At 38.5% G+C, this 24,997-nt stretch overlaps 2 protein-coding genes across 2 annotated transcripts in view; one reads left to right on the forward strand and one right to left on the reverse strand.

Moving 5' to 3' along the window:
• LOC137295109 (DNA polymerase epsilon subunit 2-like) overlaps positions 1-2,209 on the reverse strand; it is an 82,777-nt gene extending 80,568 nt beyond the window's left edge. Inside the window, exon 1 of the mRNA XM_067826414.1 lies at positions 2,130-2,209. Within this exon, the coding sequence (XP_067682515.1) occupies positions 2,130-2,194 (65 nt within the window). The 5' untranslated portion in view covers positions 2,195-2,209. The remainder of the gene's footprint in view (positions 1-2,129) is intronic.
• Positions 2,210-3,199: 990 nt separating this feature from the next.
• LOC137294583 (uncharacterized) overlaps positions 3,200-24,997 on the forward strand; it is a 32,013-nt gene continuing 10,215 nt past the window's right edge. Inside the window, exons 1-7 of the mRNA XM_067825630.1 lie at positions 3,200-3,330; positions 13,287-14,064; positions 16,119-16,246; positions 17,580-17,779; positions 21,683-21,945; positions 23,460-23,639; positions 24,700-24,805. Of these exons, the coding sequence (XP_067681731.1) occupies positions 13,317-14,064; positions 16,119-16,246; positions 17,580-17,779; positions 21,683-21,945; positions 23,460-23,639; positions 24,700-24,805 (1,625 nt within the window). The 5' untranslated portion in view covers positions 3,200-3,330; positions 13,287-13,316. The remainder of the gene's footprint in view (positions 3,331-13,286; positions 14,065-16,118; positions 16,247-17,579; positions 17,780-21,682; positions 21,946-23,459; positions 23,640-24,699; positions 24,806-24,997) is intronic.

The raw sequence follows: 24,997 nt of genomic DNA on the forward strand, positions 1-24,997 counted from the left end.
TACATCTTCCTTGCTGTAACTCGCATTTGATGGTGTAAACCTACACGCGTTATTTGTCATAATTCTCTGGATGGTCAATTAATGAATTTATATAACAGGTATAATTAGTAGTAACACCACTTCGGTTACTCAACAAAGGTTCCCATTAGGCATTTCTCCTGTCTGGAGTAAATACTCAACATTATAAATTAAGGTCTGTAATGGCAAATGTATTGTATGTTATGTAATATGTGCATGTAAGTGATGCAAGAGGGTTTATCAGCTGAGTTACAAAAACAAACATCGATCAAAGGATTAACCGATAACACACTGATTGATTAATTACTTTTATCTTCTAGCGGATTTGTCAAAAGGCAGTGTGTGTAGATGACGACACCCTGTCGCAAAGAGCGAGTGCAAAAACAACATCCTCCCTTCAAAGTATAAACCACCCTTGCGTTGATTGATTGCTCATTATTGGTTAACTAAATTACTTAGAATAGTGGACATCATACAATTAGTTTGCCAGGTGTGCTATCTTGGGTGACCAATGAGAGGTTTATCTGGTTTTCACCAACGAAAGACGTGAAACGATGTGTTACTTTTTCGCAAACTAGACAGTTGTAAGACACGCGACACAGAGCAGGATTATTTACCAGCTGCAGATGAATGGAATACGATTTCTTTTATGTGGATATTGATGGATACATTCCTGAACAAGGTAGTAGCCTGACATTGTTGCTATAAAATTAGTCTGTTTTACATTCATTATTTGCATTTTGTTTTAATTTATTTGTTGTAGCATTCAGCAGAATCTGTATGACAGAAAACACACACTAGATCGCGTATGTGTGTGAAATAGGATCCACATTGGCAATCTATACAATGTATAAATGTTGCTGTTATGTTAGAAATTTACTATGAGTATAAGCAGATCGTGTGTTCTTTTATTAATTTTCAGAATCATACAAATATGACAATAAACTAATTAGGGTTATGAGAGAAAATATAGAGACGTATATTGGCTTCGTTATTTTCCCGTCCTAATAGTTTTTTTACCATTTCTACCACTGGCAGATAATTAACCTTCAAAGTGTTTCATTTGTTTTCATAATACATTTGTTATGAAGTAAAAATGACTTCACCTAAGTTGATCTGTCTACAATTAAACTATCAATTGCGCTTACGGAACGCGCAGCAGAGGTCACGAACCAGTCACGAATTCTGGGATATCATCCGGGTGCTCACGGGAGAAAAACAATAACAAAAGTTTACACCAGTCCACGGAAACTGCTCCGCATCAGTGCCCCTTTAAACCTATCTACCAAGAGGATGTTATTATCAACTGCAGTGTTTGTTAATTATTTGTTTATCAGACATTATGAATATTGTTAACGCATCCATTCAACTAAACGCATGTTACTGTTTGACAGAGACCCCTGTAGCCCCAAACAAGCATCAATAACTGAACACTGCCTCGTTTTGTCATGTAATCCAAAATAGCCAGAAATGATTTGGAACTGCAGGAGCGTTTCTTTTGTGATATCTCTGCAGCCAATCAGGACCAAATAAATTTTATATTTCGGTATGAGTAACATGAAACATTGTTCCGAGAGAAATTGCCCTTAGTCGCTTCAGATAATTTTTGCGGCGGCGCATGCAGTGCGTGTTTCGTTAGTGATTCGGAACTGCCTCATGCACTATTAAAATAGTTCTCTAATTGTATCTTAACATACTGAAAGACATATCCAACATAAAAAAATGCCACTTAGAGACATTTTTCCACGTTGTTAAAATTTACGGGATATACAGGCGGAAGTCTTACCGTAAATTCTAAACGGTAGTAAACCATAACAAATACGTTGTCATTGAAATGTTTTTGTTGCTAATTATTGACAGAAGAGCACCATGTCAGAATACAACAAAGTCTCCATGATCAGATGTACGCTATATATCTTTTATGATAAATGTTGTAGGGCAGTACAATGCGTAACATTAGTTTATAAACAGGCATTAGAATGACAGTTCCGTTTTGTTGTTGTTTTCCAGCAAAATCCAAATTTCCACGTTCCTGCTATATCTCGATGCCAACGAGCTCAGTGGACTACAATGTTTCCGATTCGATCACAAAATAATATCTGATTACACACCTCCGGAGAGTGAGGCCATGCATCTTGAAAGACGACTGTATGTGTGACTTCAACTTCGCAGCCATTGCGTATATCCCGCCAATTCCTAAATCACACAAATCGATAAAACATATGTTGAAAATTCAATTGCGTATCACTAAATTACATGTATAGTCGCCAACTATGTATTTCAATATTATCAATTTAAGTGTATATATACTAAAAGCATAACATTCCCACTAGAAGAAAAGATGAATTCTTATTATATTTTATCGATTTGTATAAAAATGAGTGGATGGGATTTTCCCTGATGCAAAGATTAGCTCTAAACAGTGTGTACTTCGTACTAGTAAATTGGGAGGTATCGCCAATGTCACTGTTAGGAGCTGGATCGCGTTTTATCATTTAAGCGCTCCTATAATAATTGTGACAAAGTGGGTGCATGACCAGTTTCGAGGAGTATTAAACTGAGATTGATCTAGAGGAAATCATTAATTTAACGTTGAAATCCTTTTACGTACGTGCTTGTAATAAAAAATTTCACTATTACTTTTAACTTCATAATTGTTCATGGACTTATTCATATCAACTTCATTGAAAAAATCGGACATTTGAAGTAGGAAATCCACCTTCCATCCATCCATCCTACAGCCCTTTCTCCCTATGTTATGGGAAATAACAAGGTTTGTTCTGATAGTCTTTCACACAATGCCAGGGTCATATTTCTCTCCGCCTGATACTTTCTACATATTTCTGATTTCCCTCGTATCGGGTCTCCATATCTCAGTCAAGCTTCTTTAGAAAAACACACACAAAAAAACATTGGCTCAATTGTTTCTATCAGAATGATGTTTATTTTCGGAGGTTAAGTGTCAGTTTCCTAATTACACAAATTTTCCACACATATATATTATTCACTAACACGGGACAATTCATTAAGCTAGTTTAACAGATCGCGTGCGCAGACAGCTTAGTCAAAAGGGTACATTCATATGTAACTACATTGTGGTTTCGGGTAGACAGGGTCCCAGTCAAGAAAACGCATTGTTTGACAGGTGCACGAGGAATGAAAGCGAGCATTTGATTGGCTGAATGTATAACCCCTGACCTAGCAGGATGTTTTGTTAGGTCGTAGGAGTTGTCGTGTCACACCAGGAGGACAATATCCCAAATAACAGCGGACGACAGTTTCAGATTGTTTTGTACACGGTATTTAAATTGGGTGAGTATTGATTTGTGTAATGTTCACTAATCCAAAACAAATCTCAAACAGGTATATGGGCCCCAAACACGGAAATGATTACGTCAATACCCGGATATAAGGCCACGAACATAGCTGTTTCGACTGGAATATATGTACTTGTCCGGATGAGGCAATCTTCAAACTGTATGTACAAATAAATCCATTACGCCACATCGTCAGTTGTTAGAACTGAAAGCACAGCATTTATGGTCTACTTATTTCCTCCGCTGAAAACTTCGCTAATCCGGAAATACCATTGAACTAGGTACATTTATTTAATTTTCATTATTGGCTAGCGAACAGTTATTGCGCGTACGAGTTATCGCCAATGGCAATCTATCAGTATCACATATGCGCAATTATGGTCAGTTCATATGTACCGGAGGCATGACACATGATCAATATATTAGTAATTTCACAAGTCATTAATTGTTTCACTTCGTCTCAATCTACAATTAAAGAAACACTGAAATAGTCACACAACTGATTATTTGAGCCTTGTGTATGATATAAATAGCAAGTCCACACCATTTTTAAATCAACGGTTCGGATTTTTATAACTATTTTTCCAAGGTTTGTTGATACATCAGCATTGCAACAAACTTTAGCTGATTGAATTCTGTCCATCCGTTCTTATTCTACAAGGTGATCAAGTCAACTATTGTCAACTCTTTTCTATCAGCACAGTGCTTTACAGAGGAAAAATGTTTCATCTGGAATTATAAGTCTTTTTTTAACATCCTAAAACTTCGAATCAACATATCATGTTTCAGGTCTGCAGACCTATAAGAAGAAAGAAACAGTTCATTAAACATCATGACTGATGTACAATGTCAATGTTGGCAAAATCAGTATCTTAACACTAAATTATTGAAACAGATTCAAGTTAGAGAATCAAGATTATGAAGTGCTACCTTTGTTTTGCATCAATTAAGATGAACAGGGCTGAACTAATCCACTCGTCCGCTCGTATTTACGAGTGGTACCTCATGTCGGGCAAGTTAAAAATACAAACTACTCGTATCGGACGAGTACCGTTTTTTTGCTGTGAAATAAAGCATATAACGTCTTCAATTTATTAAACAAAGTATTTTACAAACCATTTAAGAATCGAAAACGTGCATTGATCTACAACAGCGTACTGATATTGATCGTGTCGCTTATGCCAATAATAAATCAATAACAGTGTTAAATACATAAGGAGGGGAGGTATTTCTACTATTGCTATTGTCGTGGATGTAAGGGGCTTGTTGCTAGCATTAAGAAACGCCAGCATGGACATTCGAAAGTATGTGGGAGGGGCAGGAGATGGGGAAAAGAAAACGGAAGAAAAACAAATTCAACAAAGAAAGCTAAGTCAAAAGAAATATGACAGAGAAAAACGAAAACGTTTCGCACAACCAACGTGGTTTAAGGAATTTAAGTGGGCGAAATTTAGCGAGTCGGAAGATGAATTATTTTGTATTCCATGCCGAAAATACCCCAAACTGTCAGATCCAAAATGTGGACTTGTGATAGGTCTTAGAGGTAAATTTAGGAGGGGGACACTGAAATTCCACAACAAAAGTAGGAAGCACGTTCAGTGTTGTGAACATGAGAAAGTTGTTGAAAATCCACAAACAGCACAATACACTAAGTCAATGCAGAAAGTTGACGAAAGAAAACAGCGTGATCTATAACAAGCTTTTTACAACAGCTTATTATGTTGCCATGGAAGGGGAACCTTTTTCAAAATTTGCGAGTTTTTGCCAATTATTTTTAATTTAAATCTGCTCTAGTTTTATGTTGGTTCAATCCCATTGTCACTACAGTGATGTAATTTCATGACAATTGAAAACCAGTTACTTCACACATCTGTTGTCATATTTAATACTTGAACTTCCATTTGGATCCTAGCCAGAAGGTATAGAATAATGTTTGTTCACTGACTATATAAAAGACAATAACACAATCTATAGGAATCAATATCTTTTATTCAAGAAAACACATCATGATCATGGTGAGATTGCAGATTATTTCAGTTAAAAAGTAGGACGAGTGAAAATCTTGCAGGACGAGTACAAAAAAAAGAGTACTCGCCCTGCAGGGTGACTGAAGTTTTCAAAATTTGTTCAGCCCTGATGAACTTAAGAATAAGATTGTAGCATGTTTTCATATATTCTAATCTTGAACCTGTATTACCAGTGTTGAAGATTCAATTTAGACAGTGCTTTGAAAGAGTGCTGAAGATACCATGTTTCAAACCTAAAGCAAATCTGATGCCGAATTATATCAGTGAAAATAATGAAATGGGAGTTTTTATACATGGTTCATAAAACAGAACAAATCTTAACATAGGTTAATATGGGAGCAATATTCTTATTTAAAGTTTGAAAAAGAATACAAGACCTACACCTTTAACCAATTCATTGTTCACTTTAAACCTGAGTCAGTGAATATGTTGTGATGCTGTAATGTGCCAAAAATACTTACTCTCTACTCAGATCTACATCGTGTGTTTATGTAAGTGCTATGACATCCACAAATGAATAATGCTGAATTCTGCTTAAATTAAAAGATCAATAAAATATAGTCAGTTTTCAAATATTAGCCACAATTTCGAGTTCTATGGCTGTCACTTCTGGATACAGACAGAAAATACATGTAAATCTGGTTTATAATTGCTTCAATACCACAAAATGTTTTTATTGAAAATAAAATACAAATTGCACAAGGTATTTGAAGCATAAATAATGCTTTCCTACCTGTTTAATTATCAAAGTACACACATTTGAACACTTTAAAATATATCAAGCATGTTAAATAAAATTAAATAAAATTACTCAATGAATGAGTTAATGACACGATCATTATTAGGTGGATTCACACATGGAGTTGTCTGCCCCTGGCAATACACCCCTCCCTCACACAAATCTATCTGAAATGTGCATCCATGGTTACATTAAGTTAAAATTTGTTCTATAAGGGAGAGGATTGATGTGTGCTTATGATACAAATAATTTAAAGCGTGCCATCGATTGATAAAACAAACTATGAAAGAACAGAGCAAAAAAACCTTTTTCGCCAATGGCGCCTACGTGGGAATATCTTCTGAAGGGACCAGTCATTGTTTTTCACTCAAATACATCGTGGAAAAAGACAGACCGCATAAAACAAGGACCCCTCCTGCGACCAAAAATGGACCAGGTTTTCATGAATACTACTGAGTTATGCCCCTTGGCAACTCACTTCGTGTGGACTTGCTAATATAAATATGAAGTATTTCACGAATGGCATGAGAAATACGGAATGGCGATTACTGTTACAGTTTTTTGTTAGAGAACATCTGTTTATATACTGCCATTCTAAATGCCAGTGAAACATCTGCCATGATTCCCTTCTGTTGCATTACATAAAAATGTGAACATGCTGGACACGTCAGTGAATAGCTAATTCAGTATCATAGTTAATTTTGTTTTGTTAATTGAACAAACTGCAGAGTAATTTTGTGAATACCGCTAAAATATGTCGATAACTGGTCGCTAGCCAGTACAGATCAGATTTCAATTAAGACAATTCCCTGTCTTGATACTGATGTTGTTAAGATAAAGGATAATAAACAGCCTTCCATTTAATACCAATTTTATTAAATGATGAATGATTTGATTCTAAATCTTTCATGGGTGTTACAAATGGTATTTCACGGAAGCAAGTTTAGTATTCTGTATATTACTCTAGGAACTTAAGTTGATAGAAACTGCCTGCCTCATATTAATTTTGCGTAAGTCAAGCAAGTTCTAATACCATTGCAACAGAGGCATTATAATGGCCCATTGTCAAAGATCTCTACCCCAAATCCTGTATGTCATATGGATCGTGTGGCATTGAAAGGAAGAACACTTCCAATTATTCATGACCGAAACAAACTAGTTTCTTTGCCCAATATTGAATTTAACTCAATCGAAAATATGATGCATATTTCACTTTTAATCATTGATAGTACAATGCCTGTGTATGATTGTTGCATAACACTTAAGTATAATGTGCATTAATTGTTTCAAAATCAACTGTATCAAAATGTTATTTCCTGTCCAAATTGTGATGCCGTTAATTTAAGATGTTAACCACATTGAAAATAGTAAACCAAAGACCAACAACAAAAATTCACAGAACTGATAATGATAATTATTGGCTTAGAAACAATCTGATATGAATGTCAGCTTCTTTTCCACCCGAAAGACAAAAGATTGCAGTAGTGAATGAGTGAGTTTAGTTTTACGTAGCACTCAGCAATATTCCAGCTGTTTAACAGTGGTCTGTAAATGGTCAAGTCCAGACCAGTGATCAACAGCATGAGCATTGACCTGCAGAATTGGGAACTGATCACAAAGACATGGTTTCCCTGGGGGGTAGTCAAGTTATAGAACGTTTGCATCCCCTCATGGTTTCTATGTGGAATGTGATACTGAAGTATCAAAGTGACCTGAAACTGTAGCCTCATATAAAATGAGCACACAGTATTACTTAAAAGAATATTTCTTATCATCAGTATATATTAAATAGCTGGCTTAGTCATTATATCTAACAATCATATCCTTGTGAACTGTTGAACTGTGCAATAAATCACTTGACTGAATAAAATCAAAATCGTAAATGGCTTGAACTCTGATTTGACATTGATGTTGACAAATGATCCTTTGTAGAATGTTGTGTGACAGCAGTAAAGTTTTTTTAAGTGCATTAGCCAGGACAACGCCCATGAGGATCAGGGTTAGAAAATGATTTTTGGCAACTCATTGTTTATTACCACCTCAAGTGGAGAAATTTGCAGACTTGGGTGATCATTATATGAGTCCACACTCAGTGATTTACAGAGCTCTGTCATATGTTGGAAGAATTCCACATGCATTATGGTAATACACTTTACTTGTAACAAATACACTTTACTTGTAACAAATACACTTAACTTGTAACAAGGAATGATAAGAATATGTGGACGAGCAACTTCCTTATTGCAATGAGAACGATATTTTGGTGTAGGTTCTAACTTAGTCATCAAGCAAGTGATGAAGATTATGATGAGGGGAAGCATATGCAAGAACTCTTTGAGTGGCATTGGAGTTGGTAGTATGGAGAAGACCAAACACATACAAGGCAGATAAATATATGATATGTTTGAAAAAGGTATTAAGAATCTATACCAAAACATCCCCATTGTTAGAATGCAGAAGTTGTCATTCGTGATGTTTTGTCATCTCTTTTCCATCAACATACAGATTATTTCTGGGTTGAATCCCATATGAGGATTCACAGCTTCCACAAAAGTAGATGTCTGACAACAAGTACTCTGGATTACATATCTGACAAGTGCGATGTGGTTTGTGGATTGATAGCTTCAGCCACAGGGGTCACGCCCTTTCCATGATCTCTGTTGACTAGATTAGAATTTTACTCCCAGAAAATAAAGTTATAACTTTCAAGAATCAGTGTGTACAGAATATAATCAGGTCCACATGAGTGCTTCATTTCATTTTCACATTTGGGCAATGCAGACTTGCCAAGACACTCTATACTGGTGTTGAATTTCATTTTTGATTTACCTGTGATGGTCTGAATTAGAACTCGGTAACTTGTGCTTGTTGTAAGAGGTGACTAACAGGCTTGCTGACTTGGTTGACACGTGTTATCGTATCCCAATTGCGTAGATTGATGATCATGCTGCTGATGACTGGATTGTCTGGTCCAGACTGGATTATTTACAGACCTGTAACATATAGCTGGAATATTGCTGAGTTCGGCATTGAAGAAGCTTGTTCATATGCTTGATATTTAGCTGATTATGCTGATAATAAGATAATGTATCAGTACAATAGCCGCTACTCTTTTGCCACTCTTTGTTGTTAGTTGCAGTAGGGTAGCTTAGTGGTTAAAACATTTGTTTATGAGGCAGAAGACCCAGGTTTGATTCCCACATGGGTACAGTGTGTGAAGCACATTTCTGATGTTCCCTGTGGTGATACTGTTGGAATATTGCAAAAAGCGACGTAACAGAAACCATATTCATTCACTCACTCACTCACTCACACTCACTCACTCACTCACTCACTCACACTCACTCACTCACTCACTCACTCACTTGTATGTGTTGCATAGCATGCATATTAATCAATGTTAATAGCTGAAATCATTTTTATTATCATGTATATTGACTTCAGTGAGAGGCCTTTTGAAATTTGAGTACTAAGATAACAGATATGGGTGAACATATTGTTTGATAAGATACACACCAAATTGTAACCAGTTTCATGTCATGCATACAATTTTCATCATCAATCTTCAACCCTTTTCTTCTTAAGAAAAATAAAAGCTACAGCTCCAAGATTAATCTGCAATTAAGCTATCAACTCTTTAAAATGATTATCATGATCATTAAACAGGTGACTGCATGTACAGATACATGTGTATCATAACAAGCACTTCTCAGCTGGGAATGTGTAAACTTTACTGTAAATCAGTAGTACTGTTATGCTCCAAACATTCGCTGCATGTTGACTTACTAAACAACCTGTTTGAAAAGTTCTGCCATTTGTATTTTCCACTAAACCTACCTACCCACCCAAACAACTTTGTAGAAATCCAGGGCAGAGGGGTAGCCTAATGTTTAAAGTGACCAGTTGTCATGCTGGAGACCCAGGTTTGATTCCCCACATGGGTACAGAATGTGAAACCCATTTGTCCATTATCCTGCAGAGATATTGCTTGAATATTGTTAAGGGAACATGAAACCACACTCACCCGTAGAAAACCAAGTTTCATAATGAGTAACACAGATTGATTTTTCTAGTTTGACATGCTTATGTTGGCTATGAAATATCTGTTTTATGAAAAAAATAGTCGTCAGTTATTTTAGTGAGTTTGAAAATCCATGATGAAAACTATATTAAATATTTAAAGAACGACTAAACTTAATTTTTTGGTACTCTTTTTACTACTGCATATGAAAGATTTCTGGTTAGTCATAAACGGAACACCATTTTTTTAGGAAACAAAAAAACTTGTGGTGAATTAATACCAAGCGCTTAAAATTTGCTAAAGAGCCGTCTGCTTTTCTCTCATCCACAAACAAAACCACAGACAGGTTATGTAACTCTGTCGCCAGAGCCCTGCAGTGACGTCATAGAAGGAACGATTTTCAGTTAGTTGTATAGAAAATGTGTAGGAAGCTCGTCATTTTGCTGATTTCTCAACGTCACCAAAGACATGCCAAATTGTTGCGTTGTCATCAATTGCTCCTTGGGGTCGGGTGATGGTGTGTCTATGCACAGATTTCCACCGGACCCCGTAGTTTGTGCTTAAATTGTTTGTGTGTGAGCGAAGTAAGCGTTGTGGAAGCCATTGGTATATACTAAATCGGATGGTTCGCCCCCCTACCACACTTCCAGGATAGAAAATGGAGTTCAAGTTTCATGGAGTTTATAAAATCAAGACTGCTTACTACACATTGCTGACCGAAAGAATTTTGCATGAATATAAGCTTTCTTCCTCAGAAACGAAGTTGTTGCAATATTATCGTAAGTAATATTAAATTGATCCCCGCCTCGCTTCCAAGAGTGAAATTGTTATGTTATAAGCAATGTCATGTAAAATCCTAATGTCCATTAAATAAAATACATATTTGTAGCATATTGATAAGGCAAGACCAGTTTTCTGTTATCCAGACAGTGGTAATTCATATGAACGAGTGCGCACATGGACACGCTGGGTGTGGATGAATGTAGCTGGCTGCGGACTGTACTTAATTTGGAGTTAATGATGGAATACACTGTTAAAGAAAACAGCTGTTTGTCGTTGCTACCAAGTTCATAACAATATTTTACTATGAGAAGAAAGTAATTTTGCATCTGTAAGTCGGTGGAAACAAACTTAAATAGCATTCATCCTAAGACAGTGCGCCGCCATTTTCGTGAAGTCAAATCCATTTGAATTAATGAGATTATGGTTTGTTTTCATCAAGTTAGAAAATCAAAACTACTTTCTACTAGTTGTTTAATACATATTTTAATCATAACCCAAAGGAGTTTGCATGACACAACTTGTAACATAACCTAAGCGAGGTCGGTGTCAGAGTGAAAATACTGTGCGATAAATATCTTCAATTGCTAAATTTAGTTGGTTTGTAACGTTCACTCACCAGTATGTAGACACTTGTCAATATACATCTTTATACTTGGTCTCATAATCCTACTTACTTTATAATCATACTTGTATGCATTTTGAAACATTAAAAAGAAGCGATCTGTGAATGTATAACAGGAATGTAATATGTAGACATTTTATAGTTTGCCTATATGAATCATAATTCGCACGTACGCCCTAGTGTATGTCGTCTGCATCATTATACTTCACAACGAAAACAATGATTCTGCTCTTCATAAAAACAAAATGCAACTATTAAAATTAAAGTTTTAGGAGCAATGTCAGGCTATTACCTTGTTCAAGGAATGTATCCATCAATATCCACAAAAACGAGTGATTTCCCAAGTGATGTGTCTTTTAACAGTCTAATATACGATAACGTGATGTATTGTTTCAGCTTTTTCACATTGCTCCGTATTTTCATTACTCACCCAAGATAGCACACCTGGCAACTAATTGCATAATGTGCCTCATTCTTTTAAAAAAGTTGTTTAGTTAGCCAATAATGAGCAATCAATCAGTATATTGGCGGTTAATCCTTTGAAAGAAGGGTGTTGTTTTTACATAGACCCAGTCATGACAGAGTCTATTCAGTATAAATTAGTAAATGTACATACATAAACACTACCTTTTGACAAATCCCCCATTTAAATCCGCATAAAAATAATTAATCAATCAGTGTGTTATCGGTTAATCCTTTGATCGATCCAGACACAAGAAATGCCAAATGGGGGCCTTTGTCAGGTAATCTATGTGACATAACCACTAATTATACCTGTTATAAATTATTAACTGAGCATCAAGTGAATGATGACAAATAACATGTAGGTTTATACCACCTAACACGGATTACAACCTAGCGACACCAAGTAATTTTGACAGAATCTTCTATGAAAACAAGGGTTGTAACTTGAAAACTAGGCAAAGCAGGAGACAAAACTAAATGATAGTAGATTGTGAGAACATATAGCTTTCATTTTTAACAAATGCTTTCGCCATATCAGGTTTGTACAAACCTGTAAGCGAAATAGTTTGACCACTGAAATGTAGATGAATTCTGCGTAGACCTTCATATCTATACCTAATATTATGTCAAGGAGGCGCGCTGCTGTGATTGGTTAAAATTTCATTTGCGGTTGAGAATTGTGCACTGTTGTCAAAAAGGTGGATTTAAGGTAATTAAAGATCGAATTGAGCAGGTTTAATGACGGGGTTTCATTTATAACGATGTCAGCAAGTGATTTTGCATTTTCACCCCCTAGAGTATATGTGATCTTTAGTAGTTGTGCCCTGTTTATCCGAACACTTATGTTTTCATTGAAATTGTCCGGATAAGCAAATTTTTGGATGTCTGAACCACGGGCCATATGTACAAAGAAATGTACAAAGAAACGAACATTGTAGGCATCAGACACAATCTTTACAGCAAGCGAGGCCCTCGGTAATCATGTATGTAAACGTACAGGTGCTCAGCCTTTTGGATTTACGAGACAAAAAATGCACATAATTTAGTGTTTTGTATGTGAAAATGACCGTATGGTTACAGAAACCGGATTTCCGGATAGGTGAGTAATTTTACAACATTGTGATTTCGTTTCAAGTAGGTTTCATTCAGAAGGCGGGTTTTCCAGATATCTGAGGTTCGGATAAACGGGGCACGACTGTACTATTATGCAAAGAGAGACTTGTTGTTGGATCTGGTTTCTTGTCTGATCTATGCTGAATAGTTTCTTTGATGTTCCAATGTATGTCTGTTTCAGAAAGCAATACTGGAAACCACATCTATCAGCATGGCATGTAGAAGCTGGTTGTTGGTAGTTGGATCTTGTTGTCTGATCATTGTTGCACAAGTGATTACTGCAACAACAACAACAAAAACAACTATAACAACAACATCCCCATCCCCATCCCCATCACCAACTTCAACAATACCAAGTGCAAATTCATTAGGGTCACAAGGAACAACACAGGAACCAACCGCACCAGGAGAAAAACGGTTGACAAATCAATCGTCAACAACACAAACAACAACATCGCCACCAACAACAGCACAAACAACAACGCTTAACGGAACATCATCAACTGTATCAGCAGCAGCTGCATCGGTAATAAAATCATCAGCACCAACAACAGCAGCAGCATCACCAACAACAGCAGCAGCATCACCAGCAACACCAACAACAGCAGCAGCATCACCAACAACACCAACAACACCAACGACATCTCAAAATTCCACAGATGTGAATTCCAGTACCAGTGGCTCCACCATGTTCTCTACTAACACTGAGGTGACACCAGAAAGTTCTTCATCTACGAATGAATCCTCAGTGACAGCAGCGGAAGCAACTACTCCTTCCACTATGGGTAGCACAGTATCGCAAGGCAGTACAACAGCAGAATCTACCGCATCACCATCAGCAACCACTGTTTCCCAGGCAACATCTACTATTTTGCCGCAGACGCCAAGTGTGCTGATAAATGAGTTTTCCTACAATGACCTCTTCTCCAATGGCAGAACCTTTAATGTGGAAATTAGACGTAAGTATTTTTTCAAATATCACTTCTAGCAATTTTCAAACTGTTGCTACTAGTGTCAATACCAACGTCTTGACATGGTCTGTGGTGTAGCACAGTGGTTAAAGTCTTTGGGTTCTATTCCCAAAATGGGTGCAATGTGTGAAGAGCCCTTCTCTCTCACTCACTCACTCACTCACTCATCGCACTTTATTTGTGATTCCATGAAGTAATCATTGTTGAACAGAAGTATATGTGAACATTTTATAGCCGTCATTTTTCAATCAGAATAATCTGTTTGTCATATTACAGATAAAAAATGTAGACCTCTACAATATGTGCACATAAGATGCAATAATAATTATGTAAAAAAAATCAATATGTTGTATTTGCTGACGGTACCCACCATACAGCACAATTTTATTGTATGACTTGAATATTGCTGTAGGTTGTTCACCTTGACCCGATCAAGTGAATGCTAAGGCATTGCATAACCGTGTCACAACTGGTTAGGCCTATTATTGTGAAAGGGTGCGCCTTTGTCCGCTGATTGTCAACATGTCCGAACAACTGAGACAAGGTTGCTGTTTGACATCTCAGTGTTGAGAAACCGTCAGCAATGTTTAATTTTCTTTAAACAATTAGCTACAGATGGTTTAATGTTGCCTATTCATGCTTTTAGGCAGCAAGCTGCAGCAGTGAAACGGTCTCTGAAAGTAAATGACTTGACGTAAAGTTAGTAAACCAAACTGGATAGTTTATGACTGTGGAAACAATGGGATTGGTTTGGGGTGTGTGAGGGGGACAAGTTCTATAACGAATCCATGTGTTCATGTCTTGTATGTACACAACAATAACAACATAATCTGCTTCCCTATTTAATGAAGTGAACTCATCCAGCCGTTTGTGCCATTTGACCTTGCTGGTCATTAATATGTAGAGTAGCTCAGGTCAAGCTTAACAACATGTAATAGCTGCATGAAACTAAAGGCATTGCTTTTCAATTTTGTCAAACATGTTCAGTCCGTATGAACAAGGAATTTTTTGTTTTGAATAAACGGCAGTATGGACCTACAGTGTTATATGTTACTCATGTGGAATAACACCAATCCTGAAACCTAATGATGCATTTCTTCTTACAAGAGCCATATCCATGGTAACTAACAGGAAGTAGATGTTACTATGATATAAATTACCATAGTTACACCACAAACTGGTTTATTGTAAAGTTTGGTGAGTACTGTTACTAAGCACAATAGTTGATGGCCAAGAAATATTCAGATATTTGTAAAACCATGGTTACTGCCATGAAGCATCAAACAAATATAACTCTTATTGCTTACCAGTATCCTAGCAAAAACACAGCGTGGGACACCACAAGTGTACCCATGTGGAGAACTGAACCCAGGTTTTCAGCGCAAAAAGCAAATGCTTTAACCTCTGGGCTATCCCACTCAGTGTTGAGAAACCCACAAGCCTATTTCCAATCATCATGTTAATAAAACAACACGCTGAGATAGTAGCAGCAAAGGGACGCTACTCTTCACAAGTTTCCTCACTAGGTCATTTGTAAAGAATTTAACAACATGGTTCCAGTATGTCTGCATTATAGAATACCAAAAATACGCAAAAATGCCGATCACTACTTCGGATTCACTTCCATTAGATTTCAAAAGTTTTTTCAATATGTTGAAATATTTGATTATCAGTGTTGTGTGAATTTTTAGAGCTGATTTCCCTTATCTGGAAGGATTTTAGAAATGTAGAATAAATGTATATCACTTAGATCATTGTTGTCATGGTTATCTGAAGAAAACCTTCCTCTTCACTCACAGTTACCATGGTTGCATAAAGCAGTTTGATGAAATGTGAGAGAAACTTAAGTCATGTTAGTATTTTCTCCTTCAGGTGTATGGTGCTGTGGGGTATCCTAGTAGTGATGGTTCATCAAACTGATGACCTGGGTTCGATTCCCCACATGGGCACAATGTGTGAAGCCTATTTCTGGTGTCTTCTACCATGATACTGGTGTAATATTGCTAAAAGGTGCGTAAAATCAAACTCTGTCACTCCTCCAGGTGTGGATGGCGAAGCTGCTCCCAAAATGGTGGTCTTGGTGTCGGATGTGAAAATGAACTGTATTACTGTCATCCAGATAGATTCTGCAGCTTGGAATGACAACCTGGCCTATAAAAAGGCAACTCTGGTAAGGTTTTCATTGAGTGTCAGATCAGTTGAAAGTTGTTAATACCACAGCATGGTAACTTAATGGCTGTATGGGATGTTGCTTATAGCATTCTCTTATAGCATTAGCCCATGGTGGTGTTGTACAACGCGATCTTAGGTGACTCTAATTCCCATATATGAGTCCCCTTATGATGGACTAGTGGGACTACCTGATAAACATTGGACGAATGGGATTGCCAGGTGAATAGTGTACTAGTGGGATTGCCAGGTAAATGGTGTACTAGTGTGGTTACCTGGTGAATAGTGTACTAATGGGCTCATCTGGTGAATAGTGTATTAGTGGGCTCACCTGGTGAATAGTGTACTAGTGGGATTGCCTGGTGAATAGTGGACTAGTGGGATTGCCTGCTGAGTACTGTACTAGTGTGGTTGTCTGGTGATAATTGGACTAATGGGGTTGCCTGATGAATTGAAGGCTCACCTGGTGAATAGTGTTCAAGTGGGCTCATCTGGTGAATAGTGTACTAGTGGTATTGCCTGGTGAATAGTGTACTAGTGGGACTGCCTGATAAATAATGGACTAGTGGGATTACCTTATGAATAGTGGACTAGTGGGATTACCTGATGATTAGTGGACTAGTGGAAGTACCTGATGAATTGTGGTAATACCCTATGATTAGTGGACTAGTGGGATTACCATATGAATAGTGGACTAGTGGGATTACCTGGTGATTAGTGGACTAGTGGAATTACCTGGTGATTAGTGGACTAGTGGGATTACCTGATGATCAGTGGACTAGTGGGATTACTGGGTGAATAGTGGACTAGTGGGATTACCTGATGAATAGTGGACTAGTGGAATTACCTGAGGATTAGTGGCATTACCCTATGATTAGTGGACTAATGGGATTACCTTATGAATAGTGGACTAGTGGGATTACCTGATGAATAGTGGACTAGTGGGAGTACCTGATGATTAGTGGATTAGTGGGAGTACCTGATAAATAGTGGACTAGTGACATTACCCTATGATCAGTGGACTAGTGGGATTACCTGATGAATAGTGGACTAGTGGGATTACCTGATGAATAGTGTACTTGTGGAGTCACATTGTGAACAGTGAGGTTATTTGATGAATAGTGGACTAGTGGGGTTACCTGGTGAACAGTGGATTAGTTAAGTCACATGGTGAATAGTGGACTTCTGTAACTACCTGATAAATTGTGGACTAGCAGAGTTACTTGATGAATTGTTTTATCTAATGGATTGTATTTGGAATGCCTACTAAATTTGTCAATCCTATCTCCATGAGATCTATCCTATGACATTATGATCAAAGCTTTCCTTTTAAGACACCAGCAAACAGAAGATCAGTGATTGTGTCTCTCTACACCTCTGTCAATTGGACAAGCTGCTCTGATGTCATAGTTGCTGATGCTGTTCCAGTAGATGCTACCATTGTCAGCCAAGACCCAGTCACGACAATGACTACAAGCATACCATTTGTGCCTGACTATTTGTCAAGAATACTCATTGCCGCAGTGAACAAAAGGTATTTGCCATTTGATGTATTGAATTGTTAGCACAAGCTGTTCATACAGTGATAGTTAGTACTTGATGATGAATTCTACAGTATTTCGTTTAATCTCCATGGTGATTCTTGACAAGGTGTCCTTTCACTCACTCACTCACTGACTCACTGTTCCCCACATGGGTACAGTGTGTGAAACCGATTTCTGGTGTCCCTCACCGTGATATTGCTGGTATATTGCTAAAAGCAGCATACAATTATACTCGCTCAAGAATTAGAGGCATAATGGACCTGTGAAGGTCCCGGGGTAGAATAGGCCTTCAGCAACCCATGCTTGTCGTAAGAGGTGATTAACGGGATGGGGTGGTCAGGCTCGTTGACTTAGTTGACACATGTCAACGGTTCCCAATTGTGCAGATCGATGCTCATATTGTTGGTCACTGGATTGTCTGGTCCAGGCTTGATTATTTCCAGACCGACGCCATAGAGCTGGAATATTGCTGAGTGTGGTGTAAAACTAAACTCACTCACTCACCCAGAGGCATAATGTACCACATTTTCGACAATATTTTGTCTATGTTATATATAGTGGGGCACATGCACTCGCCTTAGCTCCATATTATCTCTTACAACTTGCCTGGAGCTTCCAAGTGGAGAGTGTTTGCCGTAAGACATACCAGGAAATTTTCGAGGTATTTAATTTTTGAGGTTATACATGCAACCCTGAAAATATTGTATCCATGAATTATTCCGAACATTAAACCCTTGAGTTAGATCAATAAGCAAGTCAACTACTGGCAACCAATGACTTCCTGAGTTATGCAGTGTTGTGATTATTTAATTGTAATTGTTGGTCCACAATATCTGATGTCACTCACAGAGACCAATGCATACATGTTTATGCCGGGATTGTTCGTTGTTAAGAAAACGATATCGTCTAAGAGAAAAATGGTGTCATGTTTGAACTCTGTCGACAGTTTTTCGTGGGTCATTTATCACAGCGAAGGCTCAAACATTTGTTTTCATTACTAGTGTTGCTGCCATGAACTGGTATACCTGTAGTTACAACAGTCCTGTTGGTCAGCCAAGAGATGTTTCTGGCCACTCTCCTCTAACCTCAAAATTAAAATATTTAAATACCTTAGGTACCTAAACCTCAAAATATGAATCACCTCAAAAGGTCAGGGGTCTCAAACCTTGAACGTTTAGTACCTTGAAAATGTTGCGGTATACGGTGTAGAAAATGAATATTTTAACTTCACGTATATGGATACCTCATGTCTTTCACTCCAGTAGGGGATGTATTTTCCACATCCTCTACTTTGTTTATGGTTTGTTTTTTTTGTAATCTCCTATGTCTGTTGCACCATAATGTTCTTGCTTGCTTGTGTGTTTGTCATATTAAATCCTAATTTGTGTTTGTTTTCTTGCTCTTCTTAGTACAGTGGGGGTGGCCATTTTGGCTGTTTACTCTACTGTCCTGCCTGCTTGGGCATGCCCATTTCTTCTGCAGGGGTGTTTTCCATTTTTTCTAAAGGTTTTATTTTTTCTCTTGGTGTTTATGTATTATTTACATTTCACTTTCTTCATATGTTACAGCTTTAGTGTGCTTGGCATGACAATTCATTTGTGAGACAGTATCTTGTAAACTTGCTGAGCAGTGCCTTCAGTGCACTTCATTGTATGTACCCAACTTTAAAGCATTTCTTGTTGCTGAGAGGAAATATTTTACTCAGCACAAGAGAAAGATGTCTTCTCCGGCTTCTTCTTTGGGTTCACATTTATCTCTGCCATAGACACTGGACAACCATTCCTCTCCATTGACAGCTCAGGCATCTAATCAAGGTTCTACCCCTATGACACGCCGACGCTCGTAGGACCATGGTTCCAGCGCCAGTGCCTATCCTCCCTCTGATGCTATTGAGCTGCTGCATAAACCAGCGTTGAAACCAATGCCTATGCTGACGCGACGCTCTTTGCAGACTACTGAATCCCCAGGGTGGCGCCTTCGTCTATGATCTCTTGTGTAGAGGATTTACAATTAATCGTAGGAATGTGCCCAGCGCTTGGAGGCTCCCGTCATTCTAAAAAATCTTGTTCTTGCTAACCAAGGTCTCGTCGCTGATCTAGGTGCCCACACTGTAGGTCTGATGTGTTTTTTCATCAACACCAGTCAAAGTCTCACTCTCCCAGGCGATCCACAGATAGGGAGAGATGGAAGCGCCATGGTTGGTCTGATTTTAGGTCGCTGCCTTCTCACCAGTCACCACGTTGCCTATGCTCTTGTTTTCCTGATGTTACTTATGGCTCTTTGCTTCAGTCATCATCTATTCCTCAGCGCCCAGCTCCTACTGTGTCATGGGATGATTTGGAGAAATGCAATGTTTCCCCAGATTATAAGGAGATACTAGATGAGATGATGTGGGTACTTACCTTCTCCTGTCCCTACACACACACACAGAGAGGTCTATGATAGCTGACATATTGCAGGATTGCCTGCTTCCGGTAATGATGACCCGAAAGCCATTAGGTTTTCCCCTGAGTCGCTGATGCTGTTGCCTTTTAGGATGCAGACTTACTATCATGGCTCCTAAGTCACACAAGGGAGACTAAAAGATCCATAGCTTGGACTTAGCCAATAGTATTGATGCCCTGAAGCACTTATCAGGTGTTCTACTCAGTCTTACTCTGTTCCAATGGCAGGGGAAAGTCTTACACGATTTACTGGTACATCTTCAGGTGGCGCTGGCCATGGCAACTGCTGTGCAGCGTTCTGTTCATCATTCCTTGGCCCTTGTACGTGGCAAGAAGAGAGTAGGTGGGAGACAGGCCCTACTGGACAGTCCTGGAAGATCCATTTGTAACCAACATCCTCAAGACCGGCTACAAGTTGCCAATTGTCATGTCGCCACTCCAGACATGCGTGTATACTCCAGCACAGCAGTCACTGCTAGCAGACAACATTCAGACTCTGTTAGACAAACAAGCTATGTGGTATTGCTAGACCCCCAGCTGTCCCCGGGGTGCCCACTGCATGTGCCCATTTACCATCGTTACAGGAAGTATCTGAGGTTCATTTTCAATGGGTCCCACTACCAGTGGAAGGTGTTCTGGTTTATCATTTCACTACCTGCACGATCTAGTGATTGAGGATGTGGATGTGCCTTTATTCTTTTTGTCCACTGGTGATTGTCCAGAAGCTCACCCAACCTTCCGCCCCTTTGGTAACAACTTCTCCTTACCTTAAGGTTAACTCATGCCTTGGGTGTGTTGTTGTTTCCATGGTTACTATCTGTCTCGTGTTCCAGGTGTTACATGTTACTGTCTGCCGTTTCAATTAGTATTCCCAGATTCCCCTTGGCATGTCGTCTTGTTGTGGGATGGTCCTCTGGAGCTTGACACTGCATTCTTACTGTCGAATCGATATGCATAAGATATACATTAAGGTAAATTAAAAAGTTATCAAAATCTAAATATTTTCTAACTACTTACCTTACCATAGGGTGGAAACTCCCTCCCAATGCTGGATGCTCTTCCCCTCTCTGGACTGTTCATACCTGTTCGGTAAAAGTGAATGTTGTTTATAGTCAGCGCTTGCGCAGGAGGGGAGATCATGTCACTTCTGTTCTTGTACATTTGTCGATGCATGAGGTAGACGTTCTCTCTAGAGAATGGCGAATCAACCACTATCTGATCTATTTTAAGCAGAGCTTAAGGTAATATGCATAAGATCTATTGTAAGGTAAGTATTTAAATATCTAAAATATTTAGATTTAAATCATGTAGTAAATTTACTATGTCAACAGAAAATGGGTACCCGGTTTGATAAGTCATATGAGTATAACCTTAAGCGCCTGACAGTAGGCAGCTTGGGTAATAATGTGTTAGTGCCCATTATTATTATCATTTATTTGAACATTTCAGCAGCACAGGGCAAGCCGATGTCTCTGTTGTCCGTTGTGAAGACACACACCTGGATCCTGGCTCCTTCATCATAGCCCCCTCTACATTCAACCAGTCAAACAAGTGTGACCTTGACCCCGCACCTACACTCAAGACGATCACCTTGAACTACACAGCCTGTAACACATGGAAAAATACTACCACCAGGAAACTGATCAATTACTTTGTGGAAAAAGTTGGCAAGAAATTTCAGTGTGGTTTCTCCCCAGTTTACGTACAAAATGGTGAGTTATTTTCAGTGATACACCTTGGACCAGAGCATTTATTGTATCAGTATTGTTTCAAAAGATTGTATTGTTAACTGGTGCATTTCACATCTAGGGATAACATAACAACTTTTTATGCAAAAAAACGTTTCTGGAGTCGATTTTGAAAAACATACAGTATTTTTCAGCCTAACTTGGCACATACTGTGTGGGATGTCTTTTGATAGTTTGAGATACGAGGGGATGTCAATAAGTTTTGAGCCTTGATCATTTTTCATACCCAGGTTTCACAGCCTATGGTACGACATTGAACCTTGAGGTGTAGCTGATGTGATATATAAGTTTTGGTATCCTACTCTCAGAAGTTATTGAACAGCTCACATTGACAGAAAGAGACACCCCTCACGGCAGTTTTTAGTTCTTGAAGGAAACTCGGTGAAGAACATTGAAGAAAGGCTTTCAGCAGTTTATGGGAAGTCTTCCCCTTCATCTGCTACCATCAAACGATGGGTCAATGAATTTAAGCATGGTAGAGAGGGTCTTGAAGATGACACCCGTCCAGGTCGCCCAACAACAAGCACTAGACAGGAAAACATTGACAGAGTGCATAGACTTGTGCTGGAAAATCTTCAAATCACACTCCACGAGTTAGAGGAGACCACAGGCATTTCCCACGGATCCATCGAGACAATTCTTCATGAACATCTCGTCATGTCTAAGGTGTGCGCAAGATGGGTGCCAAGAATGCTTACAGATGAAATGAAGCAAACAAGGGTCACCATAATCAACTCCATGCTAACCAGATACAACAAGAATCCAGAAGATTTTTGCTTTAGGCTAGTAACCTGTGATGAATCCTTGATCCACCACTAAGATCCTGAGAGCAAACAAGAATCCATGGAATCGAAACACGTCACTTCTCCCAGGACCAAAAAGTTCAAAGCCTCCAGATCAGTGCAGAAGGTAATGGAGACAGTCTTCTGGGATAGCAAAGGCGTCATCCACATAGATTACTTACCAAAAGGAAGAACAATGAATGGGGAATATTATGCTAACTTGTTGAGGCAAGTGCGACAGTCAATCAAGGAGAAGCGCTGTGGCAAGATCAGACGTGGTTTTCTTCTACATGAAGACAATGCTCCATTACATACCTCTCGCGTTGCAGCCGCAGCTGTCCAGGAATGCGGGTACGAAATCTTGCCGCATCCCTCCTACCCTCCTACTCATCCTACTCTCCAGACCTGGCACCAAGTGATTACCATCTGCGTGGTCGTAGATTTCAGGATGATAATGAGCTTATTGCTGCTACTGAGGCTTGGTTTGAGGACCAAAATGGCACCTTCTACAGAGATGGCATCAGCGCCTGGCAGAAAAGATGGAACAAGTGTCTTGACTCACAATGGGACTATGTTGAAAAATAAATGTGGTTCATACCAATATTTTGTGATTTTCTATGCAAGGCTGAAAACTTATTGACATCCCCTCGTACTTTCCAAATTGTATTTAACTTTTTGTCCTGTTTTATTTACAAGCTGCCATTAACTGCACAAAGACCACCACCATACAGTGGTATATCGCAGGGAAGTTTGAGACACAGTATGACAACATTGTCAATGACACGACCTGCATGGACAACGTAACACTTGGGCAGCTGTGTCTTGTTAGCGCATGTCATAACTGCATCATCGCGAAAAAGATTTCCCCGAAGAATGGTAAGTCAGCAACTATGGAAACAGTGTGATGTCTTAGTGATGATACTTTCTTATTCACATTTATATCATACTTCTGCACAAATGTAGTTTAATGCTGTTGCTATGGTAACATGTTGGCCATGTAAACATTCTCATTTGTGTAAGATGTCAGGTATTTATTATGAAACGGAGAGAAAAGACGTTTCTTTCAGTAGAAAATATCTTGAAAGACAATTACTGTAAATATTAGGGCTGGGACAGATAATCTGGGTGTGGTGGATAGCCTAATGGTTAAAGTGTTAGCGTGTCATGCAGAAGACTCAGGTTCAATTCCCCACCTGGGCAAAATATGTGAAGCCCATTTCTGGTGTCATTTGATGTAATATTGGAGTATTGCTAAAGGTGGCAGGGCCCGAAAAAGTGTTTAATTCTCTGAAAACTTGCTCACTGAAGACTCCGGGAAGTTTATGTTCATTATGTATTAGTCGTCACTCTAAAGTTGCACGTTGCATCATTTTACATTGAATGTGAAGTTTGCAAGAACCACAATATATTATCAGCAATAACAAATAAATAGGAGAATCTGAAAAACGATGCTAACCAAATGTTTGGGAGATGATTTGCTCATTGGTTATGAACCAAATACCAGTTGTAAGATTTCAGCCAAATCCAAACACAAGTTAAGATACTGTTCAGTTAGGTGCGGTAAAGTGAGTCTTTCTTATTTATATGATCATCCAAACAGTTTTTGCCATGGCTCCAATGAAGCGTTGCCAGCGAGACATTTTGTATAGGATCAGGTTGAAAAATTGGGAGAGTTTGTGGGGTGGCCTACTGGTCAAAGCATTTGCTCATCACCTGAAGACCTGGGTTCGATTCCTCCCATGGGCACAGTGTGCAAAGCCTGTTTCTGGTGACATTAACTATGATATTGGTAGAATATTGCTAATAAATATATAAATATATAGAACTTCAACTCACTCATTCTTTATGAAACAGACAAGTACAGGCATTTAGAAACATGAAGGAAGAGCTTGATTATTTCTTAGCCCATTTATTATTGATTATTGATTTCTTGCAGGTAACATAAGTGTGACAGTGGGTGTTGTGATTGCCTGCATTGTTATCTTCCTCATCATCGTTGCCATAGTGATCTTGTACATCCGCAAGAAGCGCCGAGGAATACTGTAAGTTGATCTTTCTTTGTACATGTAAGCAGTAGATCCATAATCAAAGTCTTTGTACCAGACAGTCCATTAATCAACAGCATGAGCATCGATCATGCTTGTTGTAAGAGGCAACTAACAGAATTTGCTTGCTGATTTGGTCAAGATATACCATCATATGCCAATTGCATAGACTGTGCTCATGTTGTTGAT

The sequence above is a fragment of the Haliotis asinina genome, chromosome 8 (genome assembly GCF_037392515.1).
Source record: "Haliotis asinina isolate JCU_RB_2024 chromosome 8, JCU_Hal_asi_v2, whole genome shotgun sequence".
Lineage (NCBI taxonomy): Eukaryota > Metazoa > Mollusca > Gastropoda > Lepetellida > Haliotidae > Haliotis > Haliotis asinina.